Source organism: Helianthus annuus, chromosome 6 (genome assembly GCF_002127325.2).
Source record: "Helianthus annuus cultivar XRQ/B chromosome 6, HanXRQr2.0-SUNRISE, whole genome shotgun sequence".
In the NCBI taxonomy this organism is placed as follows: domain Eukaryota; kingdom Viridiplantae; phylum Streptophyta; class Magnoliopsida; order Asterales; family Asteraceae; genus Helianthus; species Helianthus annuus.
The window spans coordinates 143931460-143948332 of record NC_035438.2 but is presented as its reverse complement, the minus strand read 5'-3'; the positions used below and the strand labels follow the sequence as shown (position 1 = coordinate 143948332).

General features: G+C 34.3%; 2 protein-coding genes across 3 annotated transcripts; both read left to right on the top strand.

Annotated features, from left to right (window-relative positions):
* Positions 1-2466: 2466 nt before the first annotated feature.
* LOC110865978 (pentatricopeptide repeat-containing protein At3g23020) lies at positions 2467-5460 on the top strand. Its single transcript, XM_022115321.2, has one exon. The coding sequence runs from the start codon at positions 2537-2539 to the stop codon at positions 5336-5338; it is 2802 nt and encodes a 933-aa protein (XP_021971013.1). The 5' UTR covers positions 2467-2536; the 3' UTR covers positions 5339-5460.
* A 1572-nt stretch (positions 5461-7032) lies between these two features.
* Positions 7033-14973, top strand: LOC110865981 (histidinol-phosphate aminotransferase, chloroplastic). 2 transcript variants are annotated; one of them, XM_022115326.2, is made up of 10 exons: positions 7033-7175; positions 7309-7498; positions 8815-8898; positions 9066-9220; positions 9377-9474; positions 10424-10532; positions 11253-11410; positions 12731-12873; positions 12970-13110; positions 14671-14973. In XM_022115326.2, the coding sequence occupies exons 1-10, from the start codon at positions 7042-7044 to the stop codon at positions 14800-14802; spliced, it is 1344 nt and encodes a 447-aa protein (XP_021971018.1). In that variant the 5' UTR covers positions 7033-7041; the 3' UTR covers positions 14803-14973. The 2 variants fall into 2 exon arrangements, with proteins under 2 accessions (XP_021971018.1, XP_021971017.1); XM_022115325.2 differs by having other exon boundaries at positions 7246-7498.
* Positions 14974-16873: the final 1900 nt, after the last annotated feature.

Below are 16873 nucleotides of genomic sequence, written 5' to 3'. Positions count from 1 at the left end.
AAGATAACCGTACCGAAGTATGATCATAAGCAGTGTTGCAAAAATCGCGATTACTCGGCGATTAATCGCCGACTAGTCGCTAGTCGGCCTCCTACTGAGTAATTTCTCACTAATCAGTCAAAAAATCGCTAGTCGGTCAAAGCCGGTCAAAGCCGCCCTAGTCGGCCCTAGTCGGCCCATTTGAAATCCTTACAAAACAGGCCCAAGATTACAACTTTAGCCCATTTTCCTTATCCCTTACCCTAATATGACGAAGAATTTGAGTCGGAGAAAGAGGATGAAATAGACGAGGAGATTGAATACGAGTCGGATGGTGTCGAAATCATTGAAAACTACAGGGATGACGATTACATTTGAGCTATTTGTTAATGTTTGAATTTTAAGTAGTAAGACTTGTTATCTTATGACTTATATGTAGGTTTAGTTTGTATTTTGAACTACTTTTACCTTTTTATGTATTATATTGATATGGATATGTGAGTATATATATATACATATTTATAAAAATTATAAAATTTACATATAAAGTTCTCATCCGATTAATCCCGAGTAATCCTGAGTAATCCCGAGTAGTCGCTAGTCCCCACCTCACCGGCCGACTAGCGACTAGCGAGTTCTCCAACCTTGATCATAAGTACTCGGTCCGAACATGAACCCTATTCAAACACACACATTCTAGAATAGGTTCTCTAATGTATCGATGCGTTGCTCATACGACATTTAATTTATTTTTTGTTGTTGTTGTTGTTGTTGTTGTTATACACACATAGAAATCCAATGTGTAATTAGTATTCGACTTCTATTCCTAGACAATCTCATTTTTCAATCAAAGTATGATGTGCTAAGAATAAAGAGTCAAAAACTATGAACAGCTTATAACGCAATGCTTGTAGTTTTGTAGTATACACCATTTTATTAAAAAAAACAAATAAATAAAATAATTTAATGTCTTGCTACAGATGAGGGAGACAAACTAATCATGTTGTGCACTATCGCCCTAGAAATTGCTAACCAGATAAGAGTATTTAGTCTTATGCGAAAGCCATATTGATAAGCAGTGGCGGATCCAGGGTCAGATTCCATTGGGTTCCTTTTGGTAGTTTTTCACTAATTTTCATTATTTTTTCACAAATCATACAAGGTTTACACTATTTTTTCCATTTTCTTCGAATCGAATGGGTTCCTGGGAACCCATGGAACCATGCTAAATCCGCCCCTGGTGATAAGCTTAATTGCTGCTGCATATAGTATGGTTAACATTAGTGGTATAAACGAGTTAAGTCGAGCCTGAGCTCTACTAGGCTTAAGTTTAAGCTCATTTAATTTATGAAAGCTTGGCTCAATTTGAGCTTTGTTTCTAAAAAGCTTGAAGAAAGCCCTTAAGATCAGAGCAAGATACGTTAGCAAGAGAAAAAGAACCTAAAGTTTACTCGTGGTAGCTAAGAGAAAAAAGGGAGAATGATCAAATGAGTAAATACAACAGACTTTTAGCTTAATTATTAAGAATAATATGTTGTTTCTGCCTTTCTAATGAATCCCTCGACAGAGATCTAGTCTAATAACATAGGTGATCAAATCTAGAGAAGTTGATATAATTTCGAGCGTGTTTAGAAACACTAGCTATTAGCTATTTGAAGAGTATTAATTCCAAATAATGTGTTTATTTTTTTATGAAAGGCAGAAAAAAATATTATCAAACTACCAGAGCGTACACCATACAATTACACTTCACAATTATATCATAAAACGACACCAATGAAATCACTCTAAAAACTCGAGCTTTGAGTAATTTTTCATCTAAAGAAACCCACTGTTTTAACTTCTTCCATCATCCTTTCAATTTCCAACCTCTTAATAACTCGGGAAGTCAAACGCCACAATCGATTGAACCAACCTCTTTTAATAGGTGACCCACTCTAAAAACTCGAGCTTTGAGTGATTATTCGTCTAAAGAATCTCACTGTTTTAACTTCTTCTATCATCCTTTCAATCTCCAACCTCTTAATAACTCGGGAAGTCAAACACCACAATCGATTGAACCAACCTCTTTTTAATAGGTGACCCGTCTACCACTTCGTGTATAGATCTTTGAAAGGCAACGTTCTAATTTTCAAAAGCACAACCTTATTGTAATCGAAAGGCAATGTTCTAATTTTCAAAAGCACAATCTTATTGTAAAAAAAAGCAAAAAATAAGGTTTTGCTTTTCTTAAAGGTCGTGGGTTCAAATCCAGACAAGGGGATTTTATACTAACTACTAACCCGGTTAACAACATCCTAACCGTACACCGTTAAAAAAAAAATAGGGACTCGAACCGAACAGCCATATGGATAAACCCATAAAAATTCAAATTTGAAATTTGGCAATAGGTAACCTGCTAAGACACGATAACAGAAAAGTACACCATGTGATTTTTTATGTTTTTGAAAATAATTCAAATTTGAAAGTTAAGATCCATTATTTCTCCTTCTAGGTGCATAAAATATACATCTGTCTTATAGACATTGGATATAAAGTAGTTAAACGAGTCGTATTCATGATTAAAAATTTTGTTGTTCGCGTTATCAGATACCTGTTAAACCTGCTAAGACACGATTTGCCAGCCCTACTCGAACCGAACAGCCATATGGATAAACCCATAAAAATTCTCCTCATTTTTCATGAATTCTGGAGTTTCATAATCTACAAACTCAATTCATTCATTCATATATTTCTCATTAGCATTGAATTCATCCCTGATGCAGATACGAATTCATCAAAACGTGTTCGCCACAATAATTACCAAGCAATGTTCGTCAAGCTTCAGCATTTAGATACAAATTGCATCCCAATTATCCACTCAGTCAAACCCTCAAAAACCCACGACATTAATGGTGGAGTTTCAGTTCATCTCCCACGCAACCGTACCCAAACAGAATTGGAACAAAAACTCATCAAGAAACACCAAATCCCGCCTCAAAAACCGCCCGAATTCTACGAAAACGTTGTGTTTTATAAGCCGAAACCGAACCCAGATGGGCCAGTTAAAAGTTTGAAAGAAAAGGGTGCAGCTGGAAACTGTAGGGGCGGAAAGGGAGACGTGCACACCAAGTGTTCGACGAAATGTGTGAGTGGGAATGCGGTTGTGAAGAAAGTGCACACCAGGTGTTTGATGAAATGGGCGAGGTATGGCGGGTGTATACCCGCCATATTGGAAGCTTTGGAAAGAGTTAGCGATTTGGACGAAGTGTTTAAAGCGTGGGAAGTGAGGATAAGTAAGAAGGAAATGACGATAATCTTGAAGGAGCAAGAGGTTTGGCAACGGGCTTTGGAGATTTTCGAGTGGTTTAAGAGAAAAGGGTGTTACGAGGTGAATGTAATTCATTACAATGTGATGATTAGGGTTCTCGGAAGAGCTCGACGATGGGTTGAACTTGAGACGTTGATAGACGAAATGGAGAAGAATGGAATCGAATGTGTAAACTCTACGTTTGGAACTTTGATTGATGTTTATAGTAAAGGTGGAATAAGAGAGAAAGCAATGCATTGGTTGGATGTAATGAAGAAGAGAGATATCGAACCCGATGAGGTGACTATGGGGATTGTCGTTCAAATGTACAAAACCGCCAGACAGTTTGAAAAGGCTGAAACTTTTTTCAAAAACTGGTCAGTGCGTAATATTAGTAAACCAACAAAGTTCGCAGCTTCGGGTGTTGATAATCTTGGTTTAAGCCCGCATACGTATAATACCTTGATTGATACTTACGGGAAAGCTGGAAGACTAAAAGATGCATCTGATACGTTTGATCAGATGCTTAGAGTAGGTATAGTCCCGAACACAGTGACATTTAACACAATGATTCACATGTTTGGTAATCATGGCCGGTTAGAGGAAGTTGCATCGTTGATGCAGAAAATGGAACAACTACGATGCGTACCCGATACAAGAACGTATAACATACTTATTTCGCTTCATGTTAAGCATGACAATATCATTGTGGCAAAAGGGTACTTTAAAAAGATGCAAGAAGCGTCTCTTGAGCCCGATGTTGTGAGTTACCGTACACTTTTATACGCTTTTTCAACAAGACGTATGGTTAGTGAAGCAGAAGAATTTGTAAAAGAGATGAACGAAAGAGGTTACGAGATAGATGAATTCACACAATCTTCGATTACCAGAATGTACATTGAGTCTGGTATGCTTGAAAAGTCGTGGTTATGGTTTTATCGGTTTCATAGACGAGGGAAGATGAGTCCCGAGTGTTACGCTGCGAATGTCGATGCGTTTGGTGAACGTGGACATGTTTTGGAAGCGGAGAAAGTTTTCGAAAGTTGTCGGGAACGAAGAAATCCAACCGTTCTCGAGTTCAATGTCATGATCAAAGCTTACGGGATTAGCAAAATGTACGATGAGGCGTGTCGGTTAGTTGATAGTATGGATGAACATGGTGTGTATCCAGATGAATGCAGCTATAATTCACTCGTTCAAATGTTAGCAAGCGCTGATATCCCGCAGAAAGCCGCGTTCTATTTAACGAAAATGCAAGAATCCGGATTGGTGAGTGACTGCGTACCGTATTGTGCGGTCATCTCGAGTTTTGTGAAATTGGGTCAACTCGAAATGGCGGTGAGGTTGTTTGAAGAAATGGTTCGATTCGGTTTGAAACCCGATGTGGTTGCGTATGGTGTGTTGATCAACGCGTACGCTGATGTCGGAAACGTTGAAGGAGCTTTACGTTACGTGAACGAAATGAAAGAAACGGGTTTGGCTATGAACGGCGTTATATGTAATTCTTTAATCAAACTTTACAAGAAAGTTGGGTGTTTGAAAGACGCAGAGGAAGTATACTATATGCTTCAACGATTAGATGCGGGTCCAGACGTTTATTCTTCGAATTGTATGATCGATTTATACACGGAACGATCAATGCTGAAACCAGCGGAGGAAATTTTTGAAAAGTTGAGAAGAAACAGGAATGTGAACGAGTTTTCTTACGCCATGATGTTGTGTATGTACAAGAAAATCGGGAGTTTTGATGAAGCGTTTAAGATAGCAAAACAGATGAGAGAATTAGGGTTACTGACGGATTTATTGAGTTATAATCATGTTCTTGGATTGTATGCGTTAGATGGTAGATTTAATGAGGCGGTAACAATCTTTAACGAGATGATTAAATCGGGCGTTGAACCGACTGATTTAACATTTAAATCACTTGGAGTTGTTCTTATGAAACGTGGTGTTTCAAAGAAAGCGGTTAAGAATCTGGAAATTATGTGGAGAAATGATTATGAAAGTGGTTTGGAAGTGTGGCTAGCGACTCTCGATTCGGTTAATAGTATGGTTTATGGTGATGAATGATGGTTTATTGTATTATTAGATCATATTTAGAATTTGGGTTTATTTAGAGGTATGTTTATAGATGCTTTTGAATTTTGAAACAGAGTTATATAGTAACAAAAAATTTGTTGATTGAGGTAAAAGTATTGCTGCTACTTGGTTGTTGATATGGGTCAAGTGTCTGCCTGTCTGCAGTCCATATGTTTTTGGTCCCAGCTCCCTTAGACTAGATGATGCATTACTAATAATGTTGACTTTGTTTGTTTGCAAGGTATGGGACTTGTCCCACATCAGTTGTATGGCCGAGTTTATATACCAAATGGGCTCTCTCACCTACCAGACTAGTCTTTTGGGTTGAGTTCTCTTGTTTGGTATGTAACAGAACAGTTTGAGTCGGTGTTTCCTTAGTTGGGTTCCTACGCTCGTAAGGTTGGTCTTGTGTCTTTGACCTTCGGGTCTGTTCCACCCCCTACCTACCTCCACCGGTTGGTTGTCATATCTTTGTTTAGTAAACGACTAAATGTTGCTTGCTTTCTACTTTGATTTTGTTTTTCTTATTGAATTATGGAGTTTTTATTAAGTTTTACTTTCATTGAGATATGGCCATGTACTTGATGAATATGATGGATTCGTTATTAATCCCAACAAAAATCGTGTCCGATTCACATCAGATGAATTATAATTGGAATTCTTTCCCTCACTCGTAGGATTTTAAAATTTGTTCCACACGATGACGGAATTTGTAACATTCTAATGGAGTGTTAAAAATTGACTAAAAAGCTATTCCACACAATGACGGAATTTGCAACATTCCAATGGAGTGTTAAAAATTGACTAAAAAGCTCTTGCTTACCTATGACACATCTAGTAATTACATAAGCCAAAAGTGATGTTAATCAAGATCATGAAGGATGAGGACTAGACAAGCATAAATCAAGTGATTTTAAATTAAACAACAAATATCGAATTTTAAATTAAACAACAAATATCGAATAAATTCGACAAAATTAAGTTCATATGTATTGGACACAATTAGTTAAGATCGATTTTAGAACTCACTCACTCAGTTTGTTTAAAGCATTCACATCTTTTTAAAACCTCCACATCTCATTCATTATCGTTTCTTTATAACATAATTAAAAATGGGAGATAAATTTATAGAATAGTGACTTTTAACTAAAAGCTAAACAAACAACCCCTTAGACCACCCGTAGTGGGGCGTGATTTAAAAAAAAAATTGAAAAAAACGCCCCAAAACGCCCCTCCCCCCACTACACCTGGTGTTAGCCGGCGTTATTTTCAAATAAAATGGAAGTTGGCGTTTTAATTAAAACGCTGAACATGCATTTGCCTAATGTTGACTAGCCAATGGTTGGGATACAAGTAATGACCATTTTCCTTTTTTTAAACATGCATAGGACCCGAAATATGCTCACATGCACTGATGCACATGACCATTTTGTTTTTTTTTTTTTGTTTTTTTTTTCTAATTGGAAGGGGCGTTATTGGAATAATGCCCCACTACGTCACTTTTGGAATAATGCCCCATGCTGACTGGGATGATACGTGTCAGATAATACCCCATGATGGGGGCATTATTATATATGTATCCTTTCTTTTCCTCTTTTTACAAAGATACCTTTGAACTACCATACATTTACAATTTAGTCCCTCTATTATGACAACGATAACAAAATTCGTTGTCTGTGATAATTCAAGGGGTAATGTGGAGAAAAACCAAAGTGAAGGGGGCCTTCGAAAATCCATCCAATTTGCAGTTTGTTTTGTATATCACTCGTTGCAGGTTAGGGGTTAGGGTTCTACAGCCTCAGAATAATCTCTTCTTGCTCAAAATCAGGTTAGTTCTCTTCGATTAACTTATACTATCATCAACCTACTGTTTTTGAATCATTCTACTCAAAATGCAGCAAACAAATGGACGCAATTACCGGTTCATCTCTTCATATGATCAAATTTAACGATGAATTTAGCTTTTCACCATCGTTGAACAAGATCAGCTCTTCAATTTCTAAATTTCAGAGTAAGTTCAGTTGTATGGCGTCTAGTTCTTCCATTTCTAGTGCTGCAGGTGTCACACAGCCGTTGAAGTTGACCGGTGATTCGTTTATTAGACCTCATCTTAGAGAATTGTCTCCGTATCAGCCTATATTGCCGTTTGAGGTAGTCATTTGTTTATTTTATTCTGCTTGTTGAGAAGATAATGTGAATTTTTTGATGTAAAATCAGCTTATGTTGTGCATGTATTGTGTTAGGATCAAATACAAATAGATTTAACATGCTAAGCATACAGATAACTAGAGTAATTAATTATGCTACCACTTTCATTTTTTGTAGTGTAATTACTCTGGTTCTAAAGAGTAGTGTAATAATAATTATTTTAGTTATTTGTACGTTTTGAAGGCTAATATCATTTGTACAGGATCCCGACTTTACATATATTATACTTTATTTAATCGGACACACTTATAGTTCTTATTCTTTCAGATGCCTAATTTTCATATCTGGATGTTCCAGTTTTGTGCTTTTATTTGAAGTTGAAGCTTGTCATTATAACAAATAATTGAAGACATTGGTATTTAGTAGTAGGATACTCTTTCTTGTGTTATCATTGGAGGAAGGGTATTTTGGGAATTTTTGTAACATTTGAATCATGTGGAGTTGGAGTGTTGGATTCTGTTATTCTTATGAAGGATGTCCCGCTTATGTTTATACATATACCATACTCAGTTCAATCATACATACTTGTAGTTCTGGATGTTTCATTTTTGTGCAAAATTTAAATTTGAATATAGCTATTTGCTTATTGTCACTGTTACAAATTATTGAACACATTAGTCTTTAGTAACAGCATAGTTATTAAAGGTGCTGGGTGCACTCAAGGCGCATAGACCTCGCCTGGGGCCTAGGCGCAAAGCGCCTGAGAAAAATAAAGCGCATAATGAAAGAAAATTAAAATATATTATGTATTAGAAAAAGTAAAACTATTCTTCAAACAAAATAAACAAAATCTTTTATATAACACCTTATATAATCTATTTCATACCAAAAGTTCTAAAATTATAGTGTAGAAAAGTAGTTTTCCTTGGATGAAAGTAGAAATCTGGCTAAAATCTTGTCGGAATTTAGAGAATTTGGCCGGAAACTCTCCGGAATCTAGGAATCACGCTGGAATGTGCACCTGAACCATCACCTGGAAGAATTAAAGCGCAACTGCCTCGCCTGAAAAATGGGCCTAGGCGCAAGAGGCAATGGCTTTTAACAAATTCAGGTTGTGTATGACATCAGTCCCTTTAATTGATTGGCATAATACTTACATGTCTATTTTGGTGGAGTTTATTTTAATATTTATGATTTATCTGAACTCGGAAATAAGTAAGAAACAATTACTCTTCTTTCTTTGGTAACCGGTAATGGTTGAAGTCTTAAAAGATTTTAATTTATGAGTTTTCACAAGCTGAATATAAGTTTCAATACAGGTTCTGTCAACTCGTCTGGGTAGAAAGCCTGAGGAGATTGTAAAGTTAGATGCAAATGAGAACCCATATGGTCCACCTCCAGAGGTGAGCTTTGTTATATATGTGTTCTCAACATTTATATATAATTTTTTTTATTAATAGAAAAAATGATATGTTTATCTATGTTTCAGAAAATGTTTGTCAATGCAATGCTTAATTAGGTGCGATGTGTTGTGAATTTTCTCATATCTATCACGATTCAACATTTGTAGGTTTTCGAGGCATTGGGACAATTGAAATTTCCTTATATTTATCCTGACCCTGAAAGTCGTACATTGCGTGGGGCCCTCGCAGAGGATTCTGGTCTTGAATCGGAGTATATTCTTGTAGGGTGTGGGGCTGATGAGTTAATTGATCTCATTATGCGGTTCGTCAATCACTTTATTATCCTCAATTTCCAATTATTTCAGGCTTGCAGATTTTTTATGAGATTGCTCTGATAATTTCGTATGCAAAAATCTGTAGATTCCTAAGCCTCTCAACATTTTGTTTTCTTTGAAGTTGTGACTTTTTTGTGTCACAGGTGTGTGCTAGATCCAGGTGACAGTATTGTTGATTGTCCCCCAACCTTTACAATGTATGAGTTTGATGCAGCTGTTAATTGTGCACGTGTTATTAAGGGTAAGGACTTACTTTTGCTCACCATGTATCTCATCCACGTTTCTTACTTAAAGAATGTTATGCAACTCTGATATCGTGAATTTAGAGGTGGCAATTTTGACCCATCTATATCTATATCTATCCATGGGGGACACGTGTCATCCATTGGAGCCATCTACTTTTTCTTTTTGGTTTTCCCGCCCCTCTCTCCTACTTAATTATAATTAAAGATATTTATTATATCATTAACCAAATGGAAATAATGAAATTAATTATTCATTTTTTAAATAAACTAATATTTTTTTTTACTAAAAAGCTTCACCAAGCTCAAAATTATGTTGGTTAAAATATTAAAAAAACAAAGAATAATGATGATAATTGTTTTTATGAGTGATTTCTAATATTTTTCAAATATTGAATGTGGTTGGATGGTAAGAATGGTACAATTACAATATGTTAAATAATAAAAAAATAGGTTGTATTAAAAAATCAAACTTAATACCCAGTTGAAAGAATAGTGTTTTAAAAAGTAACTTAACAAAATTTATAATTGTCACGTCAATGTTTATTTTTGTAAATACATATCTTGACTACTATATACGTTAACAAGTTACATTATATTTTATTCTATTAGTATAACACGGGTTTATTCATCCGTGCAATGCGTATGTTTTTTTAAAACCTAACTTTTTTATACTAATTATATAACATTACATTTATCAACCCGTGTAATACACGGGATGGTAACTTAGTTTTCTTATATATGAATTCATTAGTGTTATGTGTTATCTCAAACAGGGCAAATAAAAAAAAAAAAAAAAATAAAAAATAAAAAAGGAACTGGTTGAAAGTGGTCCAAAGTGTGCATATAGTCTCTTAAATTGCTTTGTTTAGAATTTTTAAATGACTGTAGTAATATAGTTTTTTAATCATATTTAACACAATTAATTACTACAATATGATTGAGCAGTACCACGAAAGATGGACTTTAGCTTGGATGTACAAAGGATCACTGAAGTCATTGAGCATGAGAAACCAAAGATCATTTTTCTAACTTCTCCTAACAATCCAGACGGGAGGTAATCGATAATCGCTGTAGTTTTATATATCCGTTATCTTTATTTGTTGTTCTTTTTTACTCAACGGGTGATCCCTTAATTAATTAGCCTTATGGATTAGATTTAAGCCTGAAGTCTTGTTAGTTATTTAAATATACTTTATATAGTAGAGTATATTGCATTTTACGTCCTTTAGGTTTGAGCCAAATTTCAGGTTTTGTCCTTTAACTAACATTTTTACACTGGATGTCCTTTATGTTACTATCTCTCATCAAGCCGTGGCCTTTTGCCCTAATCCAGTTAATTTATTTTGTTAACTCTTAACACGTGTCACTCACATGAGGGCATCATTGTCATTTTCACTTAAACTTAATAAATTTTATTATATGTGGGATGTACTTTAAGAGGAAAATAGATATCAAGTGAAAATGACCATTATGCCCTCATGTGAGTGACACGTGTTATGATTTAACAGAAAAACTCAACTGGGTAAGAGGAAAAGGACACTGCCTGATTAGAAACAATAACATAAATGACATCCAATGTAATTTTGTTAGTTATAGGACAGCGCCTGCAATTTGGCTCAAACTTAAAGGACGTAAAATGCAATTTACTCTGTATTGTATTTTTAATTTTTCATGATGTAATATTTAAACATAATTTAGTATTTTGATTATTTTTATCATGCAAATCTTAATTTTGGTATTGTAATATTTTGTGTTATAATGTATTCCTTGACAGTGTGATCAGTGATGAAGTTTTATTGAAGATACTTGATCTACCAATACTTGTTGTACTGGATGAAGCCTACATTGAATTTTCAGGACTTGATTCTAAGATGGGATGGGTTAAGAAGCATGAGAATCTTATTGTTCTTAGGACATTTAGTAAAAGGGCAGGTATATTTCAGATTCTTCTTCAACTCTATTCCTATAGGTATGTGTGATGATAATTTGTAACCATATAGATTTGTGTTTGTAAATTTAGTTACTTGACTCATAATTTTCTTAAATATTGTCAACTCTTTTGAGTTAGGCACACATGAAGACCAGACTTTTGAGCTATACAGTTAATATCTGTGATATAAGACCTACATATCGGTTATCGGTCCCCATGTAAAATATCGGGGTCAAATATCAGTCAGAATATCGGCGCCAATATTATTGGCGATATCGACCGTGACCGATATTTGACTGATATTTGACCGATATATCACTTATTTTCCCGATATAAGTACCTTTCTTCTTAGTTCTACCATTCGTCTTTCTTCTTATTGCTGCTATTAGTGTTTTAAGTCTTAGTTGTTAATTGTTAGTGTTTTAAGTCTTAATCTGTTCCTACTTGCTACAATTGTTAGTGATTTGCAAATTGCAAAAGGTTAATTACTTAATTTGTTAATGGTAGGAGAGTATACTGAATTCTTAGTGTTAAATTGCTATATATATAAATCATAGTTATCAAAAGCGCTCGCTCTTCCCACCTAGGCGATATTTTTGGGCGAGTCGTCCTACCAGCGCTTCTCCCTCCTAGGTAAAAAATGATTTTTTTTTGAAATCCTATGTTATACACACACACACACACACCAGATTATAGTTACAGATAGTTATCTATTTTTTGGAAATTATATCTCAATCAAATTTGAATTTTAAAAAAGTTAAGAGATATCATATCTTCTATAAAAACATATTGTTATATACAACCTATGCTGTAAACAAACGTTTCTTTTTTGGCCAGCAAAACATACAATACTACAATTATTTTTTGAACTTATGAGGATTCTGCAGTATATTTTTTGACTCTATGAGGATTCATGATGATTTTGGTTTTATTACAAGAATTATGGTATTCAATTACTTTTGGAATTTGAAGAAAGTGTTTTTTTTTTCAATACATAATATTATTTTTTATGCTTTTATTTGCTTGTGCTTTTTTTTTTCTCAGGACCGTGCTTTTTTTTTTTTGCGCTTCTCGCCTAGGCGAAAGGAGAGGCCTATGCGCCTAGAGTGCTCCTAGCGCATTTGATAATATGATATAAATTATGCATGATTTTAAAAGTTACCGATATCCCATTGCGGTAACCTATACCTCAAATATCGGTCCTTGACCGATATCCGATTTTTTACTGCATTAACTGCTTAGTTATTAAATTACATCGACCATACATGAACAACCATATATGTACATTTCATTAAGACAAACTTCTGTCAACTTTCAAACAGGCCTAGCTGGACTAAGAGTGGGATACGGAGCGTTTCCTTTGAGCATTATCGAATACTTGTGGAGGGCGAAACAACCCTATAACGTGTCTGTTGCTGCTGAAGTTTCTGCATGTGCAGCATTGAAGAATCCTGTATATTTGGAGGTAAAATTATTATAAAGATTGTTCATACTTCATATCCTAATCATGATATCGCTCATATGCACATTTTAACGTTTTTTGTTTTTTTTTAAATTACAGAAAGTTAAAGTTGCTCTGGTACAAGAAAGAGAAAGGCTGTTTAAGCTTTTGAAACAAGTGCCATTTCTAAATCCATATCCAAGCTATTCTAATTTTATTCTTTGTGAGGTTACTAATGGACGGGATGCTAAAAAGCTAAAGGTACAGCTTCTTTCTTTACTTCTGTTTCTGGTAATTTATATTAACTTAACTAGTGGGTTACCCCCCGCGCCCCGCAGTGGGTTCGAAACATAGATAAAAATAAGCAAATCGCGAGAGTTAAAGTTGTTTGATGTTTTAGTTAAGGGGCTAAACACGCCATTATTAAAGTTGAGGGGCTAAACATGTCATTATTAAAGTTGAGGGGCTAAAGTTGTTTAATATTAAAGTTAAGGGGGCTAAACATGTCATTATTAAAGTTGAGGGGCCAAAGTTGGTTGATATGACAAAACAGCATATTTATAGAATTGGATTAATTTCAAATATACCCTTACAAACTTGTCAAATATCATATGTACCCGACAAAAACTTAAAATATCATATATACCCAATCTAAATGAAGTTTTGGTTTATGACTATTTTACCCTTATCAAAAAATGTTAAAACAAATCAAATAAAAATAAAGACAATCCCACTGTCTTCTTTGTCGACCTAAACTCACATCTCCATTAATCCTCTTCCTAAGGTTTTCTCCATAACTACTTTGATCCAATAAGCTCTTTCAAGTTTACCACTTTTGTTTGGCGACGGGAAGAAACTTATCGAGCAGAGTGGTTTAGTTTTGTATTTTATTTCCTTTAATTCATACCTTTTTTCTAAATGAAAACTTGTACCTTGTGCATATATAAATGTACATAACTACAAATATGTAAATATGAAATTTTAAGGTTTTAGAAAAATAAGGGTAAATTGTCATTTATTGAATTGTTTTCAATAAAATGGGTAAATTTGATATTTTAACTACTTTGTAAGGGCATATATGATATTTAAAATTTTAGGTGGGTATATATGATATTTCACAAGTTTGCAAAGGGTATATATGAAATTGCCCCTATAGAATTATAGTATATATAATAATGTTAATGATATATATACTTCCAATATTTATACTAGAAGAAGAAATATTAATGTTAATGATAAAACAATTTATGTGAAAGACAATACATTGATCTCAATTCTCAACTATAACAATATTATGTGTATCAGCAATGTTTTATCAAAAGCTTACTTGAACAGAAAATTTAAATACGCATCCTCAATTTTCTGATAAAATATTATATTAAAAGAAATTAGGTTGCTGGTTATATTTTAATATATATTAGGAAAAAAATATTCAGGTGACTTTTTTTTTGGGATTAATAAATTTAATTTTGCATATTAAATTCGCTATACAGTTGAAGGCCTGTTTGTTTTCTTACATCAAGTGTTGTGTGGATATTATGGATGGTTGTATGGATTACGAAAGACTGTATATGCACTTATGCAGTAGGTGCTGTTAGTTTTTTGTGCTGATTGATAAAAAATGACCGTTTTAACCTAGAATATGATATAAATGTTGTTTGTTTTTGTTTGTACCGAATGAATAGACAATGAGTACATGATAAATAATGTGTATGTTATACGACGAAAATGATCAATTTATGACTTTTTATATCTAATATTCAATGACTCATGAACCTTGATATGTCTTTATTGACATCTTATCTATTTGTATATTGACAGGAAGACCTGGCAAAAATGGGGGTGATGATACGCCACTACAGCAACAAAGAACTGAAGGGTTATGTTCGTGTTTCTGTTGGTAAACCAGAACAAACCAATGCTCTAATGGATTGCATTAATCGTCTATCTTAAGGTGGTAGGTTTGTTGGACTGTTAGTTTCTTGTTTTTGTTTATAAAAAACCCCATTTTTGTGCATCGTTTGATGAGATTGGAAGCGTGAGCTTCAAGTTTTTAACAAGATTGTTGTATGATTTTATAAAAGCAAAGATTTTTCCTCATCTTTATGGATGTTGAGGGTCTAATATGTTGTCTCCAACATGTGATAATTATTGTGGATAACACATGACATGTTTATGAGTTAAAAAGAAATAATGTTGAGAAAAAGAAACATGTAAATTTACTAATAGAGCAGAATTTAGAATATTTAGAGGTTAGCAAAAAAAAAAAAAAAAAAAAAAAAAAAGCAATCGTGTATTTTTTACTTTTTTGTTGAATATTTTGTATAGCTCGTTTTTATTGGTTTTTTTTTAATCTAGTTCAAACCTCGCTATGACCCGACCCGAACAAGGACCGACCCGAAAATTTTAACGTTTTGTTATGAAAATTTTGAACATCGAAAAAAATGGACCCCATTGAAAAAAAAATCATGGGTCCGCCATTGAATGAGATGAATTAAATCACCATAGGGCATGTCTCTAGGTGTTTGATTACCCCTCTCAGTTTAGATACACATTTCTTGTCCTTAAATTGATCTTACTTTTGTACCCGATGACATGTATGGACATGTATGGTCACCCTTAAGTTTCACGTCGACTTGTTTGATTGGACCCAAAATTCCTAGTCGATCCACTATCACTATGTTAGGCTATGTGTAAACTGTGATTCTTTTCTCTGTGCTTTCCAATCAACCGTGATTCTTTTCTCTATACCTTCTGTTTCTTTAGTTATTCGACGAGCTTGGTTTTATCCGGGCCTTATCATAGATGATCAGTCCATCGACCGCGATTCTTCTGCTCGGGGTTTGTGTATATTTAAAAAAACAAAATCACGTTTGGTAATTTTTTCTTTTTTAAAATGGAAAGAAAAAACAAGCACTATATGTTTTTATGCATACAGCTTTGATGCATGTTCTGGACGGTTAATCTATACCAGATGAACTAAAGAGCCGTTCTATTTTCTCAACCTAGATATTTCAAGTATATAGAGATCAAGAACTCTTCAACGGAACGTTCAACAGTGTTTTAATAACCGGACCGGAAAACAAAAAGATTGACTTACTGGTTTACTGACTGTTATTTAAGACTTACTGGTTCACTAACTGTTATTTAAGACTTACTGGTTCACTGACTGTTATTTAAGAACCGGGTGACATAATATATAATAATACAAAAATTAAAACGATACACATATATCTATTACAACACATTAAATGGAAATACTTTATGTTTCCGTTTGAATTTGCAAACTTCGATTTCATGTCCGGTTCTCAGTTCAACCATCTGGTTCGATCCTAGAGCTTCGAGTAGTACATGTATAAGTAAATGAGATTTTAAAAAATAGAAGTGAAAATCCGGTTTGATCACCTAGTCTGGTTGATCACTAGTCCGATTGGTTCAAATGAGGAATGGTTAAAGAAGCTTAACCAGATCGGTTTCATGTCCGGTTCTCAGTTCAACCATCTGGTTCGATCCGATTTTCAAAACAATTTATCGCTCTCACCTTTTAGTTACATGCTCTTAACCAACTGGGGTAGCCCAGTTGGCCACCGACACCCACCTCTTCCCAGAGGTACCGGGTTCGAGTCTTGGGAGTGGCATATGTCGCCCATGGTAAGAACTCGGCATGGGGAAGTCACCGCAGAGCTAGCTTGGTCGGATAGCGGCGGTTGGGAGGACCGTGCAGTATCCCCCTACATGCTCTTTAAGTATCTTGCATGCTAAGTATAAAATATTAGTCAACAAATGAATAAACAAGCCAATCCTATGTCTTTTTTCTCTTGATAAGGTCAAACCTCTCCATTAGGTTAATCAAAAGTAACCTAATTCTATAAATTATATCCTCATATTTTATTTATTTGAATTTACAAAATACAAAAAGAAAACATAAAAATAATTATATATAACATGTAAATCTCTTTATCACACCCATAAAAATTATAACATCCACTTAAAACCTAACAGATAAAGTAAATTAATATACGAT

Coding starts and splice junctions, on each gene's coding strand:
- LOC110865978 (XM_022115321.2), top strand. CDS start 2,537: ATGATTAAAAATTTTGTTGTTCGCGTTATCAGATACCTGTTAAACCTG.
- LOC110865981 (XM_022115325.2), top strand. CDS start 7,042: ATGTGGAGAAAAACCAAAGTGAAGGGGGCCTTCGAAAATCCATCCAAT. Junction 7,176..7,245: donor CTCTTCTTGCTCAAAATCAG/GTTAGTTCTCTT, acceptor CTCAAAATGCAG/CAAACAAATGGACGCAATTA. Junction 7,499..8,814: donor AGCCTATATTGCCGTTTGAG/GTAGTCATTTGT, acceptor GTTTCAATACAG/GTTCTGTCAACTCGTCTGGG.